The sequence below is a fragment of the Silurus meridionalis genome, chromosome 28 (assembly GCF_014805685.1).
Source record: "Silurus meridionalis isolate SWU-2019-XX chromosome 28, ASM1480568v1, whole genome shotgun sequence".
Lineage (NCBI taxonomy): Eukaryota > Metazoa > Chordata > Actinopteri > Siluriformes > Siluridae > Silurus > Silurus meridionalis.
In genome coordinates, this window is record NC_060911.1 from 3,914,947 (window position 1) to 3,940,449 (window position 25,503).

At 37.7% G+C, this 25,503-nt stretch overlaps 1 protein-coding gene across 3 annotated transcripts; it reads right to left on the reverse strand.

Annotated features, from left to right (window-relative positions):
* Window positions 1-254: 254 nt before the first annotated feature.
* Window positions 255-17,789, reverse strand: npy1r (neuropeptide Y receptor Y1). 3 transcript variants are annotated; one of them, XM_046843500.1, is made up of 4 exons: window positions 17,459-17,789; window positions 16,277-16,356; window positions 9,512-10,323; window positions 255-3,284 (listed from the first exon to the last, which is right to left on the reverse strand). In XM_046843500.1, the coding sequence occupies exons 3-4, from the start codon at window positions 10,226-10,228 to the stop codon at window positions 2,868-2,870; spliced, it is 1,134 nt and encodes a 377-aa protein (XP_046699456.1). In that variant the 5' UTR covers window positions 10,229-10,323; window positions 16,277-16,356; window positions 17,459-17,789; the 3' UTR covers window positions 255-2,867. The 3 variants fall into 3 exon arrangements, with proteins under 3 accessions (XP_046699456.1, XP_046699455.1, XP_046699454.1); XM_046843499.1 differs by having other exon boundaries at window positions 16,245-16,356; XM_046843498.1 differs by lacking the exon at window positions 16,277-16,356.
* Window positions 17,790-25,503: the final 7,714 nt, after the last annotated feature.

A 25,503-nucleotide genomic window follows, 5' to 3' on the forward strand; every position in this document is an offset into this window, starting at 1 on the left:
AAAAAGTCCAAGCTTTTTACATTGTGTATTTGTGAGTATGTGTCTTTTCCAAACTGAGGACTGGAGTTCAAAGATTAATCATTAAAGTAAATGTCTTGAGATCGTCATCACATTGAAAACGATCCGGAATGAATTTCTGGTCTGGGCTTAAGATGCTTAATGTTTTGTGTTTGTTTTTTGGGTGATTTGATTTGTGTGTGTATGTGTAAGTGTGAGTGTTTCGATGGAAAACAAAAGCTATACAACACAAAAAATGCAGTGTAACAAGAAATTCTTTATTAAACTCCACCTGTGACAGAATAAGAGATATCAGTAACGTATGTCATATAGAGACATATGTAATCACAATATTCTAGATATCCAATAGAAAATCATTAAATAATCCACAGGTTAAACTAACACTAGAGTACCAAATTGGACTGCAAAAATAAAATAAATCTGGACACGTGATCAGTTTCAATTCAACTTCCGTTTACTCAAGAGCATTGCCAGTCCTGGAGAGATAATAGTACCACATTTGTACACGTCATTTAGAAACTTTGACAGAGAGTTTTTTTCTGATATTCTGATATCTGACAATCTTGTGTGTAGACATAATTAGGCAAACTGCAGCTAATTAGGAAATGTTTTAATCAAATCAAGTCGTAAGCCAAAGATTTGATCTGTTCTGTGCCTAAAAATAATGCCGCCCTACTTCAGATTAGTCTTGCATGATTGCATGCACATGTAAGATATAGCATTTAATGTCAAATTTAATAATGCTGTCAGACTAAAACACACACACACACACACACACACACACAGCACACACACACACACACACAAAATCTGTATAATGCGATTGTCTGTGTTGTGGCACTTTGGAAAAACAGTGTCACACAGCTCTTACGGCAAGGTTAAGGCTATCTCTAATTCATCACTTATGATAATTTTTTATCCAAGGAACTGGTTTTTATGAATAATAACTTAAAAAAAAAAAACCCAGATAAAACAGAAGGACATAATTCCACACACTGAAATTCACAATATCGACAATCATTCTATGCATAAATACTTCTATTTATACACCATAAGCCTGCAATATACAGATTTATTGTTTAAAACTAGTTTTAAATAAATAGCATTCAAATCTCCTCCTAATGCAAGTGCTAAATTCACTTTATTTCTACACCTCTAAACAATTTACCTAAATATGGCCTGAAGTATGAATGCCTCACTGGCTGCTGTATTAGGGACACCTGGTCACCTACTTATTCACACGGTTATCCAATCAGACAATCATGTGGCAGCAGTGTGATGCATGAAATCATACAGATGGAAGTCAGGGGCTTCAAATAATGTTCATCAGGATAAGGTTTACATTTGATCGTCGCATGGTTGCGGGTGCCAGATTGGAATGGTTTATTTTAAAAACTGCTTATTTTCATGAACAACATTTTCCATTTAGACAGAAAAACATTTTCTATGCAGCAGCTGGACATTAACTGGACAATTTCGAAAGATAAAAGTCCAGATTGGTTCAAACTGCTAAAAAGGCAATGAGAACTGAAATGATCAAGCTTTACAACCATGGTAAGCAGAAAAGAATCTAGAGCTTGATAAGCTACAACAGAGGGTTTTTCTTCTGTCAGACAAGAACAGGGTTTTGTAGGTTTAAAGATGCCTGGCTGCTAGAATTTATGATGCAAGTAGTAAGTTTACATTTCTTCAACAACAACGTTTACAAGTCTTTGACTAGCCTAGTATTGACATTGTGGGCTGGTGGAGGTATTAATATTAGAATATTAGTCTTCCAGGCCCCTGGATACAAATTGTCTACTGTTCAAATGCCACAGTTAGTCTGAATACTGTTCCTGACAACGTACATCTTTTTTATAGCCCCAATTTAACATCTTATGATAGTTCCTTGCAGCATGCTAAAGCATCAATATCATCCTAAACTGGTTCCATGTACAATGACCCAATTTAACATCTTATGATAGTTCCTTGCAGCATGCTAAAGCATCAATATCATCCTAAACTGGTTCCATGTACAATGACCCAGTCATTAGATCTTATCAAGTAGAGCTAGTTTATAAATGTGTCTTCATATAGCCATTGACCAAAAGGAATTTTACAACATGTTGTAGATTCCTTGCCACAAGAAACCTAAGACGCTCTGAGAGCAAAGTAGGATCCTCCCAGTATTTGACACCAGTAAGTGTATAATAAACGTCTATCATGATTATACTAACATATATTTTTAGAATATCACGTTACTCTGACCACAGTGCTCTAAATAACATTGTCAATACTTCTAAGCAAGTACAATTTACATTCATAGCTGGTCACAATAGACAAAAATTAAGCACAGCTGTTGGTTTTTTTATAGATTTTTTTTTTACAATCATCTGTCTTTCTAAACCTAACACTTGTTATTCTAAATTGGTTATAAAAACCAATAAATATAAAGCAGTAACATTCATGAGTTAATTTATTTACATGCATTTCTTGCATTTCAAATCCACTCCTATATTTAGAGCATCTCTAGAGAACTGACAATCAGACCAACATTTCTTTTTTGAGGGCGGTCCAAAACCATAAAGTCAGTCTCCTAGGGGAGTCCTTTATCTTTCCATTTGTTCTCAGAGATGGAATTTACTGAAAAGTTAAAACTCCATACTAAAGGTTCTAAGCTGTCTCAGTGAAACTTCTTTGCTCTTTCATGATCTCCTTGTTGCACAGTATTTTCAGCAAGCACTGCCTTTTTGAAAATCTTGCTTCGATCATCTTCGGACACAATCGCGTTCACCATTTAGCTTTATGCTCTTTTCTCAGAACAACGAAGGCTCCGTAGTACCCAAAGATCAGCACCTTAAAAGCTTCTCCTAGATATCTGTGCTGCTAAATTTCAGAGATGTCTTCGACAGGTCGCTTTGGACGGTGGACATGGCAACGGTGTCGTATTCTTCCTCTCTTGTAGAAAGCCTCTTGCAGAAGCGGAAGGACTGCATGTCACGCTGGAAGTTGCGGTTCAGGAAGCCATAGAAGATCGGGTTGATGCAAATGGAGCACATGGCAGTCAGGTGGCACAGCAAGAAGAGGGGATTGTGGGTGCAGTTCATGGTCGCTTCGTGGTTCCAGTCGGAGACGGCATTGAAGACGTTGAGCGGCAGCCAGCAGATAGCAAAGGCCACCACGATGGAAAACAGCATGACGTTGATTCGCTTTGTTTCGTGGCTGCGGTACTTGTTCTCACGCATTCGCTCCATCACACTCTTCCGCTGCCTTAGTCGGACGTAGATCTGAGGACAGGGTTCAAAAGTGAAAGTCACAGAATGAAAGGGAGATAGACAGAAAAAAAATGAAAGAAATGGTGAAAATATTGAATTGTATATCTTGATCTTATACTGCATGTTTGTATTAAAATATTTATGAATATTTGTTGCTTTATTTATTTATATACTGTTCAGATTTTATATTAATGTAAAATCCAGGGCTGAATGGTACACAAAAAAGAAAAATGGTACACAACATTGTCAGCTAGATAACCATCTATGAGAGGACGTGGAAGTGTAATGGTGTTGATGGCGGCATTAGCATGAAAGTTTAAGATTCAGGAGCTGACCTGTTAAAGCAAAGTGTACAGATGAAGACATGACATAGCCAGACACACTAAAGGTCTGCTAATTGTGTGAGATGTAAGAAACGGTTGTCCAAAGTAAAACTGTAGTTTAATTTGCAGGATGGATTGTATCTTTAAATTCACTAAATAAAATTATAGTAAGGGGCAACTCACTAATCTGACACATCTGATGCTAATAATCAGGTCACGTGCCTGCGTGTGTATGTGTGTGCATGTGTGTGCTTTAATGAGAGTCCTGCCCTCCTCATATTGTCCACTCTTGCTTTTATCAATCTGTGTGTCCAATTCCCTGGATCTTAAAATGACAATCAATTCTGTTCAGTCGATTTGTTTGGCTGAGGCACCTGTTATCATGAGCAGTTACACGGCAGGATTCATAGATAACAGTATTTATTACCAGACCTTATGCAATTGGATCATTTACTAATAGACACTCAGGAATTCAGCCTTTTTGAATTGTCATGGAATTTCCCTGTGTGTGTGTGTGTGTGTGTGTGTGTGTGTGTGTGTGTGTGTGTGTGTGTGTGTGTGTGTGTGTGTGTGTGTGTGCCTCATCCACAGCTTTCAATCTCTCATTATTTTGTCAGCGCTATAACAGATTAGAATTAGAATTGTTTGGAGGTTTCGCAGTTCTTCATGGTTTTAGGTTAATTTCACTAAAAGCAGATTCTCTATAATTTGGTTGTTTAATAGTTATGATTGTCTCACTGTTTACAAGCAACTGGTGCTTGTAAATTATATGATAAATAATCGTTGGGACAGGAAGAAAGAACAGATGACAGAAGTCTTCAACAGTGCATCACATCTAGATCTAGAACATCCTTATTCTTATGAATCAGATTGAAAACACAGTCCATAATAGTAGTAGCATTAACATCATTTTCGAGACTTACAGACGTAATCTTGAGGATGTTGCTTGGCTAATGTACTGCATGAAAATGACAGAGTTTTTCAGCTAGAAGTGGGAGGCAGATTCGATTAGTAATTTCATATTGTATCACCAGGGTTTTGTACAAATAGTACCTTCCAAGCATTTTCCCAGCAAGGTAAATCATTCAAGGTACATTATTTGACTAGGGCTCATATCAGAAACCTGTATGAACCTCAAAAGGGACTAGTTAAGTACCTTAAGCTTGCATAAGTACATCATGTTTGAGACTGTTGCTATTCTACTGATTGCATTTTATTTGATGTTGTAACCACAGAAGTAATGTCCTGTGACTAGACTCTAATCTTAGTGACACTGAAGCAAGAAATGTTATGCTAGTGCATGCTAAGTTGCTAGCTATAATGACATTATCCTGCTGACTAAAGAGATGATCCCTGATTATAAAGTGTTAACGTGGTAGGATGATAAAGAAATTGTAAGTGTTACAACCTACCCAAAGTGATGCAGGTACAATTTTAAGCCAAAATTCAACTTTATAATATAAACATTGCTGGTAAAAGTTCAGAAATAGACCTGCATGCTGATGTATCTTTTTCAGTTGCAAAGCCTTTCTGTCCTCGTCTCTTATTAGGTCTAATCTTATGATCGAGTTTGATGTCTGTGTGAAGTATTTCCCATGACACTTGTGGCATGCCTGTGTCCTTGCACTCTTTATATCTACTATTTGTTTTGATCCTGATTGCTCATATCGACTGTACGTCTTCATGCTGAGAGGAGAACACCAACGCTGAGGCAAATGATACTATAGCAAATGGCTTTATATGTGCTTTTAAAGACAGCTTTTCTACCACCATTGCCATGTGCACTGTCAATGAGTGTTTGAAGTTTCTAACCAGATGCATCGAGTATAAAAAAAGTCCTTGAGCATGGTAGTTGAGTGGTTAAGGTCATCCATTAGCGCCTTGAAGATTGTAGCTTCAAATCCCAGGGAGATGGCGGAGAACCGCTGTTTGGGCCCTTAAGCAGAGCCTTTTAACCTTCAACTCATCTGCAGGACACTTTAGATAAAAGCCATATTATCTTTTAAAAATGCAGTGCGGAATAAACAGCCGCAAATATGTTAATGCCAGGCGAGCTGTAATTTAGGTTCAGTGGAATAGGAAGTGTTGTTTTTCACAGCGTGTGGTTAATTAAGTGCAAAGCATAACTCAAGTTGGAGACAAATGTAAATTACTTCGGCTGAATATCCGCTATCACTTTAAAGTGGCTGTATATTACTGTAGTAATTGCAGATGCTTTCATTTAAATCTCCACTAGTGCTATTGATAAGCATAACCCTCTGCACAGCTATATATATATATATATATATATATATATATATATATATATATATATATATATATATATATATATATATATAAGCCTATATATTAGCGCACATGCTTACTCTTCCTCTTTGCGATTTTTCTCACTCATAGAATAATTAGGAGGTTGTTACACCTCTAGCTTTGGCCCAATTCACTTTTCTCGCACTCTCTCTCTCTCTCTCTCTCTCTCTCTCTCTCTCTCTCTCTCGCTCCCTCTCCTACAGCCTAAAGTATGAATTTAGCTCCTTTGTGCATGTGTGATGCGTATTAGTGAGCTCAGGTGGCAGGTCATGCTGCCTGCCGGTAACGTTCAATCAGCAACACACACTACATCCCACAAAGCCGTGTCCAAGCAAACTACGTTAACCGTCATAAATAATATGAAGGTCCCTGGAGAGCCTGGTATGTGCATGCACACCAGCTGCTCTGGGGGAATTTCTGCGTAAGTGCATTTCTGCTTTTCTTCTCATGGGGTGGAGATCTTAATCAACCCGAGAAAATGAGAAAGAGAAGAGGTAGAGAGGGTTCTTGGTAAGGCTCCAGTCATTACTGAGCCACAGAAAACGGCTTCACACAAACACACACACACACACACACACACACACACACACACACACACACACAAACCGAGCCAGTTCACTGCCACAGCATAAGGTTTGTTAAATTCAAAATCAGTATAACTGATGCAAAGCAAATCCTTCCACAGATGCTCACTCATTTGAAACTCTCTCACATACACTCACATATTTGTCATACTACCCTTATTAGGACCTTCCAGAAGGAAACCTATTAACCTATTCATTGTGAGAACCTGTTACAAGGTCACTGTCAGATATACTTATACCTGGCCACTTAGTGACAAACTAGTACAAAATATTTATTTATTTAAGATTGCTGCATGGACCAAATTAGGCCAGAGATAATCAGTGATGTAAGGCATTGCGTGTCTCATTCTATACTGAATATAGACATAGATAGACTATACAAAATCTATAAATTAGATTTTAAATTATATTTTTATGCCGCTATATAAAAATATCCATATAACACCACTGTCACATGTAGTTAGCCTATGAAATAAATAGAAAGGTAATATCTGTTTAGGAAAATCGAATAAGAAAGAGGAAAATGTTAGCTAGCTAGCTAGAATCCAAAGTAAGAACTGTTAGGCTAACAAATTTTTCATTATAGCTAATTACAACTTGTTTTAAACCTGTCAACCAATAAAAATAGACTACTGAAATCCATAGCAGTCTAATTTATCAGGTGCTATAAGGAAATAGTCAGTTTTACAACCAATTGAAATTGATACAGGTACATTTGAAAGCCAAAAAGTAATATCTTCAAAACAGTATTGGTGTCACCAAATGTTCAGAATTATCCCTGTTGTGTCATAGTCTAGTTGCAAAGTATTTGGCGCTCTTCTGTCCCTTTAAGTCCAAGCCTTGTTTTCTAGTTCAACTTCCGTCTAAGAACTATTTCCCAATCTGGACTCTCATCTGTTATATGGATCATCCCTGTGTAATGTTATCTGCGTATTCCTTGACCCACACTTTAGCAACAATGATGATGATTCGTGGATTGATTAAAAAAAAAAAAATCATGCTGCTTTTTCTTGCATTCTTGCATACGTGTGTGTATGTATATATATATATATATATATATATATATATATATATATATATATATATATACGATAAACACATTCAGTCAGGGGAATGCTAAGGACTATCATAAAAATAAACAATTTCCCTTGTGTAATGTAACCTAATATAACAACTGTGGACTCAGATGCCCTAGGCTGCTGGTATCAGCCTGTAAATTTTATATCTATCATTTATAAATACACATATATTTAGAGATGGTTCTGAAAAGAAAGGTGTCTAGGTGTGATGACAAACTGTTATTCTAGAAGCTTATATGTACATTCCAAGGAAAAGTAATGATTTGTGGATCATCTCAGACTTAAAGACTTAAGTCACAGATGTGTTTTCATATCTTTACCCAAAAAAGGCTTTACTTTCTTTTTTTAAGCTTTTTTGTAAGTTTGCAAAAGTTCATGCACTGTTGCAGGATGTGCCTTCGCAATATCAGTGTCTAGATCAGGGATGGGCAGACTGTTCCAGCCAGTCAAATCCTGGCACGATTTTTGGTGTTTGCCTTGTTCTAACAGACCTCATCATGCTGATAAAAAGCTTCATAATTAGCTGATAAGGTGAATCAGTTGTGTCTAAACTGCACCATGTTCTGGGAAAACATCCATCCATTTGATGAGCTAGAATTGCCTTGGTTTCCTTATTTTTTTCTGTGCAGATGAATTCAGAGCTACACCAACTGTTGTCAATTGAAGTGCCTCACCCTTCATCAACCCTTAAACAAGGCAATGTGTACATGTCATGCTCAAATCTAGATATAATTTGTCACATTTTGCCTTCACTTGTAAAGTTCCCTAGACCTTTCCAAGAAGAAGAGTAACAGGTAGAATGTGTCTAATACCCAAGTGGTGCTTGTCCCCCTAATAATATAAAAATAATAATTAATAATAATTACAAATTTTTATAAATTATTGCTCAAAGGTTCAGTGACAACAAACTGTGTAATTCTGAATTTGGGTGTATCAAATTTTAGTGCAGGTGCTTTAAATAACAGCTGATTATCAAATGTGCAGTCAGCACCCTGAGCCTTAAACTAATTTTTTGTGCACCATCTTTGAGAAACACATTATCGCTATTATTGCTGCAATTCTCCTCGCACAATATGGACACCAGACTTAAGGGCGTTTTCACAATTGGCCCAATTACTCAAAAATTCTGGGCTTGTTTTGAGAAAGGCATAAATAATGCAGAACTGTTGGTTCCGTTGTTTTTCATATATATACATACATATATGTATGTATGTATATATATATATATATAGATAGATAGATAGATAGATAGATAGATAGATAGATAGATAGATAGATAGATAGATAGATAGATAGATATACACATCACACCCAGATGCCTCAAGATTTCTCTTCATTGAAACTTAGAGGTCTAAACTATTTATAGCATTACTATGCACTGAACTCAAACTATTTCCATGCAGACATGGTTTGAAGAGGTTTTAGCGGTTTTAGTCCTCCAAGACAGAGCTCTGACCTCAACCCCACTGAATGGGATGAACTGGAACACTAGTTGCACCATAGACCTTCACACCCAATATCAATGCAATGATCTCACTAATGTTCTTGTGGCTGAATGATCACAAATCATCACAGCAACACTTCAAAATCTGGTTGGAGTCTTCCCATAAGGGTGGGGGCTGTTGTAGCGACAAAGAAGGACTAAATCTGAAATGGGATGTTTAGCAGACACATATGGTTATGATTAGGAAACAGGTTTCCAAAAACTCTGGCTATATACTGTAGTATTTTAAGCAAAAGTACAGAGAATGCCTATTTGTCCAATTTTTGGTTTTAATTAGTATTTCTATATTTCTTTGATTTATTTGTCCTTCAGTTGTGTTTACTTACAAAACTAATGCTTTATTTTGATGTATTGCCAAAAAGCCTGTAATGCCATGGGTTGTATTACTGTAAATAGGCTCAGTGCCTCAAATGGTATCTAGTCATAAGCTGACACTCCTTACCTTCAGGTAGCAAATGAAGATGAAGACTAAGGGTGCAACATATTGCAGAAGCAACATGGTGGTTGTGTAGGTAAGCTTGAACTGACGTGAGGGCCACTGCTCCATACACACCACCTTGCCTCTGTAGTGTTCACGCAAGATGGCGGGCAGCTGCTGCAGAGGTGCATCAGTGGTTACGGAGAACAGTAGAAAAGGCATGGCGGTGAGCAAGGCCAAACCCCAGCTAATAGCAACACCCAGGCAGGCCTGGAATGCACTGGGTCTCCAGCCTCGTGGACGCACAATCAGCTGGTGGCGCTCAACGGCAATCAGAACAAGAGAGAAAATGGAGACCGAGACTGAGGTGCACTGTGCTAGGCTGTTGATCTTGCACATGGCACTGCCAAATGCCCAGTGGTCCATAAATGTATAGACAAATGTAAATGGCAGGCAAACAAGTGCCATCAGCAAGTCCGATGCTGACAGGTTGGCAATAAGCACACTAGTAGCGTTGGAGAGTTCGCGTTGGCGCCAAATCAAAACAATCAATGCTAAATTACCAGTCACTCCCAGAAATGCTACAGCACTGTAGGCCACGGCAAGGGCCACAAATAAGGGCTGATCGGCATAGCACTCATCACCATGAAATGCTGAGAGGTTGGCAAGAGAACAGTTAAAGGAGGAGCAGTTTAGGATGGCAAGAGGAGGGACAGGAGGGAGAAGATCAGGTTCTGGCATTGTCTCTTCTGTTTTCAGGTTAATCGGAGGACTACTTTAGTTGAAGGTCCTTGTCAAGCTCATGGCTATGAACTTTCAAGATGTTGCAGTAGGCACTGTAAAAAAATGGAAAGAACTAGTATGAATAAAACATTGAAAACTTGCCATTTTAAGTATCCTACAATTCATTTTGCTGGGTCTGAAGAAAATCTAACATTATTAATTACTGAATAAAACACAAATACTTTAACATTGTAATTAAAACCTTCAAACTGCTTTTTCCTCCATCATCTACATCAGTTATTAAAGTGATTTGTTATTAATTAGTTATAATGTGACTTTAGGAACCAGCAAACTCTAAAGCAGTGGTCCCCAACCCCCGGGCCATGGTCCGGCACCAGTCCGTAGGTCAATTGCTACCGGGCCGCACAGAAGGAATACATAACTTACATTATTTCTGTTTTATTTATTAACTGATTCTGAATTATGTTTTATTTTGGAAATTTACCAGATTCTCTCTGCCACATCTGTCTATGACTCACTCTTGATGCATGTCATGATGCCTCGGTCACATGTCTTACCTCTATTCACTACCTTCTTAAAGGGGCTCCGGCCGCCAACACATAATACATTACCGCTAAATTGAACCCCCAAGCTAGCAAAATGAACAAAAAACAACACAGTGGATTCACATTTATTATTATATTTAGAAAATACCATGCTGGTCGTATCATTTTATTTTGTTGTAATTATCCACCACACCTGTTTTGCATCCTGGGTTGTCTGGTTTATCTCCTGTGCAGCCATCTAGGTAGGAAACGCAGTGCTTTCCAAAAGGTTGTAATAAAGTTAAGAGGATAACCTGTATCAAATGTATTCTACTTAGCTAACATTAGACAAATATATATTTAACGTCAGGGATGCAACCAATATTCAACCAAACCAGAGATGCAACCTACAATTGTGTTGCCAATTGTACACTCTGCTAATCTTACCTACAAGTTAACTGTCCCTGTCATATGATAGCCATCAAACTTGAGTGCACCATCTATCACATGCTTCCTCTGAGACAGGTGAAGTAAGCGAATACACCCACTTCAGCAGTCATTAATCCACAGATGTCCATAATTGTCTAATTCCACTGTGATTGATCGGACAAGAAGTATGCCATCCCTTGCATTCAGGTAGGATGACCATTTGTGCCCTTTTAGGTTGGTGGTACTGAGAACACTTTTCTATTTCACCATAGAAGCGGTTTTGCTGGTGTCCTGTCGCATATCAACAAGGGAAACAACAGCTGGTCATATTGAGAACAAACAACTGACTATGAAAATGCTTATATTGAAAATATACTCCATAGGATTATATTTCAATTCTGCATTACTGTGAAATTTCCACAATTCAGCTCATTTTTTAGCCAGCAATCAGTTCCTGACTTCACAGCTGCTAAGATTAAAGAAAGCATCTTGTACTTTTTTTAAGCATAAAATGGGAAAAACAATTAAGTGGGTAATTTGTTTCAGTAGGTTGATTCTGGGCCATTGAATTGCATTTAGCTCAAACAATTGCAGAGCAACCACTGATAAAAACAAAAGAAAGAAAAAGAAAGAAAAAAGATTTTTCCTCTAGCAAACCTGTTCCTTTAACTTGGTTCCTTTTTTCACTTTTTTTTAAAAATTTCCCCATTTTTTAAAAGCTATTCTTACATTTACATTTGTGTCATTTAGCCAGGCGCACTTGTCCAGAGCAAAGTATGAAAGTGCTTTGAGTCTCTAGAAATGAAGAAATCTACACTGGTACGCCAGATTACAAACTTCATATAAATTAGACTATAACTCTTGATTTCTACAAAGCAAACTTGATGAAAGTGATCTTCTCTGTTATACATACAGTATATGAGTATTTAAATATCCTGTCTAAACAATTGATTCTCTGTTGGGAAAAGTGCAATATTCTGGGTGTGTGTATTATAAGGTGCCGAAGCTTCAAATTGATCCGATGTCAGTAGGATTGATTGCACAATGGGTCCTATTTATATTTCTCTTCTGAGACCAGTGTAAATATGATAGAAGAGTGCAATATTATGTAACACAGAAGCATGTCTCTAATGCCAAAATTGTATTTTTGAATACTGTTACTTGTACAACTACTAGTATCTTGAATGCACTTCTTAGGTGAGATCTATTGTATATGTATTTTAGTGATTTTATACATAAATTGTCATAAACTGCTGTCTAGAGGAGGGATTATTTTCTTAAACCCAAATAAGCTTTCTTATATGCCCTTATTCCACAACTATTATGTTTGTAAATGTTATGTCTTTTTGGTTTCTTGGGTTTGATTTAGCTGGGAACAGATTTGCTCTTTTTTTAGCCTGAATATTTTGTAAAATATGCACAGTTTCAATATATATGACAGACATATATCCGTCCTTTTGCACCTGCGGAAACTTTTAATATGATTTAGTTAATTAGTTACTGTAGGAGCTCCCACCCTTGTTGTTGGGAGTGGCAAATCCGGGAACAGCAGTTATAGTGTGGGCCACAGGTAATTATAACCTATTATTGCATTATACATTTACCTAATAAGTAAGTTAATTAAGTCAAAGTATCCCGTTATCAAGACAACAAAATGAATGGTGACATCTCTTTTAGCTCTGTACCTTTTTCACACAAGTTCATGCATTTCACAAAGATTCAGTCAGGAGACGGTGAAACTGTCAGGACAATTTTCCTGTCTACAAGCCTGCCATTAGCATGGTCTAAAAAGGCAACCAGTTCACATTCTCTTCTAAGGCCGCTCCCTAGACAGTAGTGTTCTACAAAGTGACCTTAACGGCAGCCAGCTATTAAGCTCATTTAAAGCTCTTTCAGGCAAAGTATGTTAAATGTCATGTTAGAATGAGTTTTGAACATAACAACTGGAATCATTTAAATTTTTTTTGACTTTCAATGATAAACTTAAACAGCCTCGTCCTGAATCATCGCCCTGATGTTGGTGCCAATCATAGAGCAATCATCTGTGTTTGTGTAGGTGCAGGCGTGTGAGACACACACACACACACACACACACACACACACACACACACACACAGGGTAGGAATGAGAGAAGCAGCACTGCAGGCTTTATTAGTAATAGAAAACATTCGTGCCAATATTTGCTGAATTTTATTAGCTATGAAGATGACATACGTCCTACTTTGTGGCTTATATTACGTGTCACGTGCTTCACTGTTTGATGTTCATAAATAACTTTGCTAGATACTGCATGAGTCACATTATCACGCTGAATACGGAGGTGGGCATAGTTTTGAATTATTAGGAAGGCATGAACGCAGCACCAACTTTGTTCCCATTTTCTCATGCATGCATCATTTTTCTTTTGAAGACTAGGTTTTGTTTCATTTACATTAAAATGATCAAAACCGTTCATCTTCCAGCCCCCGAGTCAGAATTTTTAATGAATACAAGAGAAGTGGAGTAAATACAGGCAGGACCCATCTCCCAGAATAACACACAGGCGCAAAAATAGTTCGCTACTGTCTTACAAGCAAAGGAAATTTCAGTAATGTGACCTGCTACATCCTTCTTCTCCTAAACTCCCTCTCTCCCTCATTATGAATCATCATGGAGCTGGCCTCCAGCAAAGCTAGTGGTTCACAGCAGGGCTGTTAACACTATAAGCATCTCCAACTGCAACCTGTCTGATTACATTTGACACCTAAAAGCAATCGGTGAATACTGCCTCAGATAATTCAAATCTTAAATATAATATAATAAATATAATATAACATATTATAATATAATAAATATAAAATATATAACATAACATAATATAATTGCATTCTATTTTATGTTACATTTAAAAGCTGGCTAAAATAAGCACAGGTTTAAAAAAAAATAATAATAAATAAATAAATAATAATAATAATAATAATAATAATAATAATAGTAATAATACAATGTTAAATGTTAATGCGCAGTTATTTATATTTTAAGGACATAAGGAAAAAAAGGAAAAGGAAAAATAGTAATTAGGGCATCTGTAAAAGATTAGACATCCTTCCTGTTATGATGTCTCAGAACCTAATTTACTTGTTAGGCCATAATTGACTTGTTAGGCTTTGCTACTCAGACCAATAATTATCGTTAGCAATTGGCAATTGGCTGGTGACAATTCTATAGCATAATAAATTCTCTGACTCGTAACCTAACACTTAACAACCATGGGTGCGTGGAAACAGATCTGAAAATGAATCTAATTGATAACTAAAATGCAAAGGCAGGCTATTAAAAAGGACAAAGCATTTTCACTGCCTGGGATTACAAGAACGGTGGTTAAGGGGAACTGCTGAAGTCAAGGCGAGTTTCCAAAAATAAGAAAGCTTTCATGAAAAGCCTGTACTGTATATCATATAGCAAATTAACATCTACAATATATAAACCAGTGGCATCTTGTAATCAATAGCTGCACAAAGAACTGCACATATTTGGCAGAAAAGCTAAACAGAAGCACACAAATACAAACACGATATATGACCATTGTTTGCACAAACACGATCTGCATGGAAGAGTCATTAGAATGATTTGACCCCATTGCAAAAGTAAATTTGGGTGTATGCAACATAATATCAGGATAAATACGAGGCATTTTGTAATCAAGTGCTGTGGACTGATGGGAAATAAATCTCTTCGGCCACAATCAACAAAAGTATGTTTGGAGAAAAAAAGGTGCAGCATTTGATGCAAAGATCCACAAATGTTAAGCATGTGGTGCATCTGTTATGATTTTAGGTTTCATGGCAGCCAGTGACATAGAAATATCCTGCACAGGTGTAAGAATAAATTCCTCGAATTAGCCACATATTATGGGCACAAATGTGTCAGTCAAGAATCAAAAGGTGAAAATACACTGGTTTCTAGAATGATCTTAATGTAATAACTCAAAATCCACAAGGAACTACTCCAATGAATACACACTAACCTTTGTAAAATTGCCCTCAGTCTTCAGTCATCTCTGTAAATCTACAGGTAGATCTTAATTATGTTGCAAGGCTGCAAGATGGCCCAAGAACATCCAAGAACTAGAAATAACTATATAAAATTTGACTCCTAGATGGCCACAAAAAGCACAAGCTGTGACAAGTACAAGCTGTGATAGCTATCAAAGGTTTTTTTTTTACTGAGTATTGACTTAATAGGCTGTCCAAACGTTTGCACATAGTACTTTTTGAAAATATTATTAGTTCATGGCTGCACAATGCCAGATCCCTATCAGGCAAACAAGGATGATAAAACAGTGTGATGTGGCAGATCTAAAAGAACAGAACCAGAAAAGAAAATACTGGGGGAAAAAATCACACCAGGAACCTCTGAGTCACTGATTAGAGAGGAAGACGTGCAAGGAAAGAAGGCTGAAAAGGGCAAAAGTGGGATAATGAATGGCGTCAAGAAGATAGAAAAGCAGGGAGAAGGAGGGAATGATTAAGGAAAAAGATTGTCTGTGGCGAACTGGAACGGAGGAGCTGCAGAGATCTGATGCTAGTGCAAATACAGTAGGTCTTGCTCAAAGCCTCACTTTTGGCTGTGAGTGCACTGTGCTCTTAGAAGCCACGGATTTTTCCTGGCTTATCTGTAATCACACTCTGCTTCAAATGTGTGTGTGAGTGTGGTTTGTGTCCATTACATTATATGTCTTAGAGAGGCCAGCTTAAAGCAATATTCAAGCCTAGTGATGTACCGTCATATGTGTTCTCTTTTCTCTCTCACTCTCTCTCTCTGTCCACACATCCAATTCAAATTTTCATAAGCTCAACAAACCTATCACCATTCCTCTCCTGACACATTGACACAAAGTGAACTTTGATATTTTCAACAACCAACAATACGTTTATAAGCCATAATAAGCACAGGTCCTAATGGGCCAGTAAACAACTAAACCCATATTTCATTTTGTCATAACAGTCATAAATATCCTGAAGTGGTAGCTTCAGCTGCACAATATCCACTGCACTTAATACCAGCATGAGCAACAGGACCTGGAAGGTGAAAAGTTCAGAATGATGATCACCAATGCAGGCGGGGGTGCAACTGAAGTCAGGGGTTTGCTCAGGGGTATGCAAGTTCATGGTTGGTGCTCACCTCCCCCTCCTGAAGAAAGATGGGAAAATACAAGAAAAAATACATTACATGCAATGCCTCCTCTATATGCGACAAACCCGAAGCAATGCATGTAGTGCATACCCCATTTTTGCACCTCTGAAGGCATGTACAGCACAACACCTTTGTTGAGATTTTGTATTGTTTTACACTGGACCCGTTCTCCTTGCAGCTTCAGATCCATTCTATTCGACTAGCACGATGTGTGCCCTGAGATGCTTTTCTGCTCATCACGGTTGAATATTATTTTATGCACCAAACTATAAAAATTCTGTTGTGTGTAAAAACACTCTCATATCTGCAGAATATATGGAATCCAGCAAGCATACCAGATAAGCCAGAGAAAACATGCCTCATTCCCTAAATTGCCTTTAGAGAATAAGCTAAGCACGTATTGGCAAAAAAATTTAAAAAATGCAACAGCCTTTTCAGCATATTAGAACCTGGAATTCAAAATCATTGATTTTTTTTCCAACATTTGAGGTTGCAGTACATTTTGGTGGTTGCATAAGTATCCTCGATTTAATATATTGTACAAATCCAGCTGCAAATCTTTTTTCAAGTCATGCATTGCTCATCTGGGTTCTTCATTTAATTTATGTGCTAATGATAGATATTAGATTTTAAGCATGAACACCTTAGTTGATATTTTATTTAGTCCCAGTCACACTGACGCAGAATCGACAGTCTCGGCGAGAATAAGACGCGTTGGGAAGAGCAGCACTTTATGCATGACTGCATAGAGAAATAAATTCCGCTTATCCATATCACAGGTGCGCCTTTTTTTTAACGCGTCCAAAAACAGGTCAAAGTACACCCGGTGCACACGTCTTCATGAGAACACCGAGTCCTTAAACCTATCCAGGGTCTTTCCATAAACATCTTTTTTACAACTCCAAGTTCCAAACACTTCGCTTGAAGACTCCTTCCGAATACAATGGAGCGCGCGCGGCGGCGAATCCAATTCGATTGGAGTAATCTGAATTGGCGCGCTCAGCATTTCAGCCTTCAGACTTTAGGTCTTAATCGGTAGAAGAAGAAAACAAGACTGTCAATGTCATTTTCAGGGGGAAAAAAAGATTTGTGGACTCACCTGAGCTGGTGTGCAGCCGCTGCTGTCTGAGACCATACACAGTGGTGACAAGACTTTCTATAAGGCTAACTCAACCCACACACACGGTCAGGGTGACACACACACACACACACACACGGTCAGGGTGACACACACACACACACACACATGCGCGCACACACACACGCACACAGTGAATTACGCGCGCGCGGGTTCAGGAAGGCATCACGCTTAAGCATCATCCTCAAAGGCTCTTCAGTGCTCCCATTGTCATGTCTCTGTATGTCGCTTCTTCTCCTTCTGTGTGTGTGTGTGTGTGTGTGTGTGTGCGTCTGTGCGCGCGCTTGTCTCTGTGAGTTTGAGCGTGTTTCAGCGCATGCATGCATATCCGCGTGCATGTTTTGATGCGCCCCTGTGCGTCTCACACAGGACAGATGAGGTCGAAGCTGATGAGTCGTGGCTTAGAGGTAACCGAAACTCTCAAGGGGGCTCTGTGAATGCAAGACATAAGATGTGTGACCCAAGTGCTTACACGGACAAATGGATGTACGGAAAAAAATTATTGGTGTTATGGGGAACTGTTGGGGAGCTTAAAGACCAAGAACAGCCCATATGTAGACCACAAATGACCTGCAAGAAGGTTTTAATGACATATGAGCATTGTTTGCACAAACAAGATGTGAATGGAAGAGACTTCAGAATGATCTGACCCTCTTGTAGAAGTACAGTAAATTTTAAATGCATGCAACATGATATCCAGATAAGTAAGTGTCAATTTACAAACAAGTGTTGTGGATGAATGGAAAAATGGAACTACTGGGTCACAATTAAAAAAAAGGTATATATGAAGTGAAAAAGTGCTGCATTCAATGAAAAGAATCTTGCCAACTGTTATGAATGTAATGGATGCATTTACTGTCAGCAGCACAGTAAACACTGCACAGGAAGATGTAAGAATGGATTCATGTTCATATTAGCGATGTGCATGTCCATAAATGAGTCCAATGCGATTCTTTACTCAATGCATAGCCAACAATGCATATGAGGCAGCTATGGATGCAATCCGATTCACCCCTAGTGAAATGCAATCCAATTCCAATTTGATTCAACACAATTTGATTTAATACAATACGATGCATTTAAAAATATATGATGTTATGCAATTCAATATGTTATTTATTTCTTTGGTTCAGACAGACAGCAAATCATGTAATTACTTAAGTGCCTTCTGACTTTTAATACCTGACAAGCAAAACAAAGCCTTTGTAGTGCAAAAAAAAAGAAAAAGAAAAAGGAACTTAGATTAAATAAAACCATAATTTATTTTCCTGTTCTGTCTCCAGGAAGATACAGCTCTACCTCTGCCATGTTAATCTATATTCTATGTGACATGTCTTGGTGCTGAAAGATGCATCCCATCATTAACTGTTCCGTTCTCTTTCATTTTCCTTTTTTTCCCTCTGGCAGCTAATGTTAATATGATGATGTAATACCTGTTGCATTGAATTAATAATAATAAAATAAACACATTGTTTACTTTTATGTCTGGTGAACCTTACTGTCCCTAGTAAATATCAACATTTGGTACATGTACTGTATCCAGTGATGCAGGATAGACTGTGATGTAGTGTGAGGGAATGTGTAAGTCATGAAAACAGGGTGTGAGAGTGTGAGAGCAAAGGAAACAGGAATAAATCAACGTTCATATCAAAGTACAAAACACCTACCTATCATCTACACTCTTAGCGTAGACCTTGAAAGGCGTCGATCTACAATTGACTGTTGAAATGCACAATTTGTTAGCTACACTTTCCACTGTGGAAAAGAGGACCATAGGACATGGGACAACTGGTATCATTTCCAAATCACTTTGGTGGTTAATCAGATAGCAGAGCGCTGAAATCCTGCATCTGCTGCTATCTGCTTGTCACTGTGTACATAGGATAAATCCAGGCTATAGGTCAACATTCAAATGAGTCTATCACTATCATAGTACATGCATAAACCCAACTATTTTGTTAAAGCTGTTTCTTGTCTTTAAAGTACAGTTTTGCTAAAAACCTTCTCTTTTCATACCTCAGAGACCTGTTCCTGGCTGATACGAGTAGAACCTGGTGTGGTCTTGTAAGCTCGATTCAGTATGAGCCTTCTCCTCTGACCTATACTATAAACAGCCACAGAACTGCTACCCACTTAACTGTTTTTTGTTTTTCACACCATTCTGTGCGCCTTTCTATCTCTAAAACTCCCATTTGTGAGAAACCATTTTTCAAAACACTCAAAGCTCTCAACCTAATTTCATGCACTGTGCTTCTGTCATATGATTTGATAATTATATGAATGAGTGTACCAGTGTTCCTAATAAAGTGGCTGGTGAGTGTTTTATTACTGTCAATGTGTGTAATGAAAGGTGAAATTGCAAACTATATGTGGCTAGTCTGTAACATCAAGGGTGCGTCCTCATTTTTTACTTTGCTAAACAGTTCTTGTATGTAATTGGACTTGAAGGCTTGAAGATCTACACCACCAGAATCTAATTAAAGGAACACTGCCTGCACCTTTGCAGGTAAAAGATGCGCATTACATGTACAAAAGGTATCCCTGCGATAGTGACAAAAAAAAAAGGCATAGTTTGGATTTTCATTGTATCCGAAAGTGCAGGATAAGCTGACAGAAAAGAGCACTTTTATGTATTTTCCCCAAATTGTATTTTCACATCAGTAACTTGTCCAGCATGACCAGTTTGTCAGCAAGGACGCATTACCGCAACTGCACACTATGAATCCTCTGCTCTCCTGGGTACCGACAGTTACTGGCCAGAAATCTGTCAGGAAAGCGAGGGTATAGATTTCCCGTCATAAACTATTAGAGCAGTATACTATGCATGCATAGTTGAGGGATTTCCCGTCATTAAAATTTGCAGCGTGTCCAGCTGAGGGTCAATATCTGCAACTCTTTCTGTCAGTGAACTTCAGGATTCACACAATGTGAAACTGTCACTTCCTGTCTGTCTGAGGACACTGCCTTGGATTCACTGACTCAAGGTCAGTCTTAATAATAGAGGTGCTTTATGGGACCATACTCCAAGTTAAATAATTACTAGAGACATGGTTGTGCATCTGTGTGTGTGTGTGTGTGTGTGTGTGTGTGTGTGTGTGTGTGTGTGTGTGTGTGTCTATAAAAATGTAACCAACATCTGCTAAGCCTACTTTTTAATCATTCTGTTTTCACAAAATGTCATCTACATATTTGCAAAGTAATAAACCTTTATTGTACACTTCTGATCACATTTAGCAAACAGAGTAACACGGAGAAGTCGGATCATTCGTTACGTCACTTATTAATCATTAAGCTTATTAATCACGTACTTCAATTCATTTTATTATGTAAACCGGTGGTAATCATAGATTATGGACAAAGGTGTAAATCATACTTGAGTAAAAGTAAATATACATTAAGATAACTTCCCCAATATCAACATGATTTGAGTAAAAGTCTTGAAATATATGATTTGAACAGTAATTAAGTTTTGGCTCGTATTGAAAGTAGGCTTATAGATGCAGTAGGCCTTAATTGCAACTTAATGGCACATTTTTATCTGTTCTATTTCACCTCTTTTATATTTATTCATTTATATATTTTGAAATGGTTAAACAGAAATGCACGCTGCATTAATATTGCGCGTTAATAAAATTAGTGCAGTTAAAATTAATTTGCGTTAACGCGTTATTAACACCTTAATTTCGACAGGCCTGATTGTTCTGATGTATCACAGTGAATTATAATAGCAATGATCCATCCTACTGATGTCCCTTTCTCCATCATCATTTTTCTCGAGCTAAAGCTAGCACTAGATGGGAACTGAGAATACTGTATCCTGTTTAGGACAACAGTCCATCACAGGACATCTTTGTGCACATATTCAGAGTCTTACTCACACCTATAGGCAAATTAGCTGTTAGGGCAAAGTTTTGGACAGTAAGGGGAAATCAGAGAACCAGGAAGAAACCCACACCAACAGTAATCACTAAAACTGAAGAGCGTTCTGTAAAGCAACTACACTACTCTATCATGCGGCCCTAATAGCTAATCTTTCTGCATGACACACATGCAGATGCTTGGTTGGCCTGAAGTGTGATTTAGGGTTTGAACGGCCACGATTTTGGGCTCAGGTGTAATTTAACAGGAATCTGATGGACTTGTGAAGCATATTAAGGCTGAATTATGTGATAAAACATCAGATATTTTTCTCACAAAAATAAAATATTGCTGGTGTGTACAATGTTAATATATATATATATATATATATATATATATATATATATATATATATATATATATATATGTGTGTAGTATCTCACAAGTGAGTACACCCCTCAGCAACCATTTTAGCGGATATATTTTAAAGTATTTATATTTATATATATATATATATATATACTCGACATACAGACATTATTGTCAAAATACAGTAGCTGGCAACAAAAGTGAGTACACGCTAGGTGATAACAGGTGTATGTCATGTAATCATGCAAATCCAAAAGTCCTATTCATGTTCATGTTTTTGTCTGCTTGACAGGACCATACAAATTTGTAAATCTTGTATTAGAGCAGTTAAAATTTGGTGCTTTGTGTACAATTCTTTCATATTGACCACTGGCTGTTCAGCATGGCACCTCATGGCAAAGACTCTGAGGATTTGAGAATTACAATAGTAGGTAGGTAGGTAGGTAGGTAGGTAGGTAGGTAGGTATTTTATTGAATAGGTAGATAGATATTTTATTGAATAGGAGGCGATTGAAATGTGACATAAATATCATAATGTTAATGCCGCAAGTTCGCCCTCTGCTGGTTGAGTTACTTAAAGGCACCGTCCTGTGCACTACCTGCTGCCATGGATCATCCGTCTCCATACCCCCCTGTCCTCTACATCTGCCTCTTTCACACCAACTACCTGCATGTCTTCCCTCACCAGTCATAGAGGAGGGCCAGGGAATCAGTAAGGAGAGCTTAATCCAAATTAAAATCATGGATGACAATAAAAGGTCTAAACCCTCAGGATCCCAATTCAAAATAAAAAAAGAGGAAATGAGAACGTGCAATATATATACTACGTGCATATATATATCCTATACACTTAGGTTAGGCTGTTTTGCCTGCTGTGCTTTTGTGCATATAGCAACAATATTTATTTTGCATAACATTATAATTTTTAGTATGTAGTTTATCCTAATGTGTGAAGCAATAAAAACATTTCAGCCTAACTAGTCTAGTTAGATTGTAGTTAAACAGCACTTATTGATATGAAAGGTGATGCCATAAGGGTTTTCTGTGATTAAAAAAGGTCCTGAACTGAGTTCAGTAAGGGGAATCTCCAGTGCAGCTTAAATAACATATTCTAAGGATCTAGACGTTGTATGTATCTTATGGCTACAAATAGCCAAGGAGTGTTATGGCTCTTGGTTCTGAGAGTTTGATAAATTGTGCACAATGGCATGTATATAATTGTGCAATAAATGCATTTAGGGTGATATTTATATATGAAACTAAGCTCTCAGAAATGTATCCAAATTTGTGGACTGCTCTGAGAATATGTCTCACTCATTCAGTGACAATAGCTGAAGCAGAGAGGAGCTCTATATACCCCTTGTCCCTTCTCTGCACATGTCCAAACCATCTCGCCTCCCTCACCTTGTCTCCAAAACGTAATACATGCGTTGTCCCTCTAATAAACTCATTTCTAATCCTGTCCATCGTCGTCACTCCCAATGAACATCTCAACATCTTCAGCTCTGCTACCTCCAGCTCCACCTCCTGTCTTTTACTCAATGCCACTGTCTCTAAACCATACAACATCTCAGGTCTCACCACAGTCCTATAAACTTTCCCTTTCACTTTTACAGATACTCTTCTATCACAAATCACTCCTGCTATCACTCTTCTCCACCCACTCCACCCTGCCTGCACTCTTTTCTTTACTTCTCTAACACAATCTCCATTACTTTGCACTGTTGACCCCAGGTACCTGAACTCCTCCACCTTCTCCACCTTTTCTCCCTGCAACCACTCCACTCCACTGCCCTCCCTCTCATTCACACACATGTACTCTGTCTTACTCCTACTGACTTTCATTCCCCTTCTCTCCAGCACGTACCTCCACCTCTCCAGGATCTTCTCAACCTGCTCCCTACTCTCACCACAAATCACAATATCATCCGCAAACATCATAGTCCATGGAGACTCCTGTCTTTCCTCTCTTCATCCTATTAATAGCTGCTCTCACTTCCTCCTTACTAAACCTATCCACTTCTTTGCTTCACCATCTCCACACTATCCAACCTTCTTTCTCTTATTTTCCTCGTTCATCAGCTGCTCAAAATACTCCCTTCATCTTCTCAACACATTCTCCTCACTAGTCAATACATTTCCATCTCCATTCTTTATTGCTCTAACTTGCAGCACATCCTTCCCAGCTCGGTCCCTCTGTCTGGCCAATCGCTACAAATCCTTTTCTCCTTCCTTGGTGTCCAACTTCTCATACAGCTCCTCGTATGACTTTTCCATGGCTTTCGCCACACCGTCTTTACCTGCTGCCGTATCTCCTTGTACTCCTGCCTACTTTTCTCATCACTCTGTCGATCCCAATTCTGTTTCTCCGACCTCTTTCTCCTAATTAAAAATTTGTTTTTTTTCGCAAACAAGAAATTAACAGTAAACAATCACAAAACAGATAAAAAAATAAATCAATTTAAAAAAGGATGAAAAAGAGGGCATACTTTACAAAAGCACCATAAAACATAAAATGATTAAAATAATGGGTTCAAGAATAGTATAAGTTTTGAAAGTCTTTGAGTTTTAAGGTTCTGACATGTATTTAAAGGAGATAAAGAGGCACATAATATTGGAACAAAATAATCTGAAGTTGGGTTTACAATGAATAGCTCTGGCTTTGTGAATATGAAATTTACCCAGGAGACAGAAGAACAAAACAGTATAATAGAAAATTAGCAACCTTAGAGTGCAAATCTAAAAGAAAAATAATAGCTTAAGTAAATTGTACAACTTTTTTTACAACAAAAGAATAGAAACCGTAGGTTCTGAGCAAAAAGACTTGAATGGACAGTGGCAAAACAAATGTAGAATAGACTCTGATAGAATCTGTTTAAGAGAAGGTTACAGGGGTAATATCTGTGACCAATTTTAAAATAGATTGTTTTAATTTTATTTTAAATAAAGAGTTTGTGAGGAAGGTGCTCAAAATATTTTGATCAACATTTGGGTAACAGATACTCCATTTATATTGTGCTTTAGGGAGGGTCCTTGGAGTTGAAAAAGTATTTTTCTAATGAAGTTATTAAATACTATATTTCTGATATTTTAACACCATTGATTGCAAGTGTAGGAAAATGATTATTTATCTGGCTACTTACTTTGCGCTTTAATAAGATTTTTTATGCCAACAGGGATACTTTTGATCACCTTATTAAAATCTCTCATCGAAACTGTGGCTCATTTCGAAGACATAAAACCAGAAAATTTAAGGTCACCTTGAGCATTGAACAGATCAGAAACAATAATATTTTGAGTCATCCACTGCTTGAGAAAAAGTGATTTGTTACCAGATATTTCATTTTTCTTTGACTTTTGCTCTCTCTCTCTCTTTCTCTCCCTGTCTGTCTTTCTTTCTCTTTCCTTAAATTGTAAGAAGCTTTGCAAGTTTCCTTCTTGCCCCCTACCAGAAAACCAAGACTTGTACAGAATACAGATGTTATAATACTAATGGTAATACTAACAATTACAATCATATCTACTGTTCAGATTAAGAACATCGGGACCATTGCATTATGTTTCTAATGCACTGGAGATGAGGGATTGTGTGGTGTGTGTGCTGTGTTTAAAGGATCAGCTGAAGCAGCATCGAGGTCTTTTAGCTGTCGTGGGTGGTGACGTGTTTGATCCAATTCTCTTTGCTCTCGGGTTTGTCTTGGTGAAAACGAGGGCAGAGATGTTCATGGCTTTATTTCCTAAAATGGGATTGTTGTGTCTCTGATTAGAGCTCTTCTGCT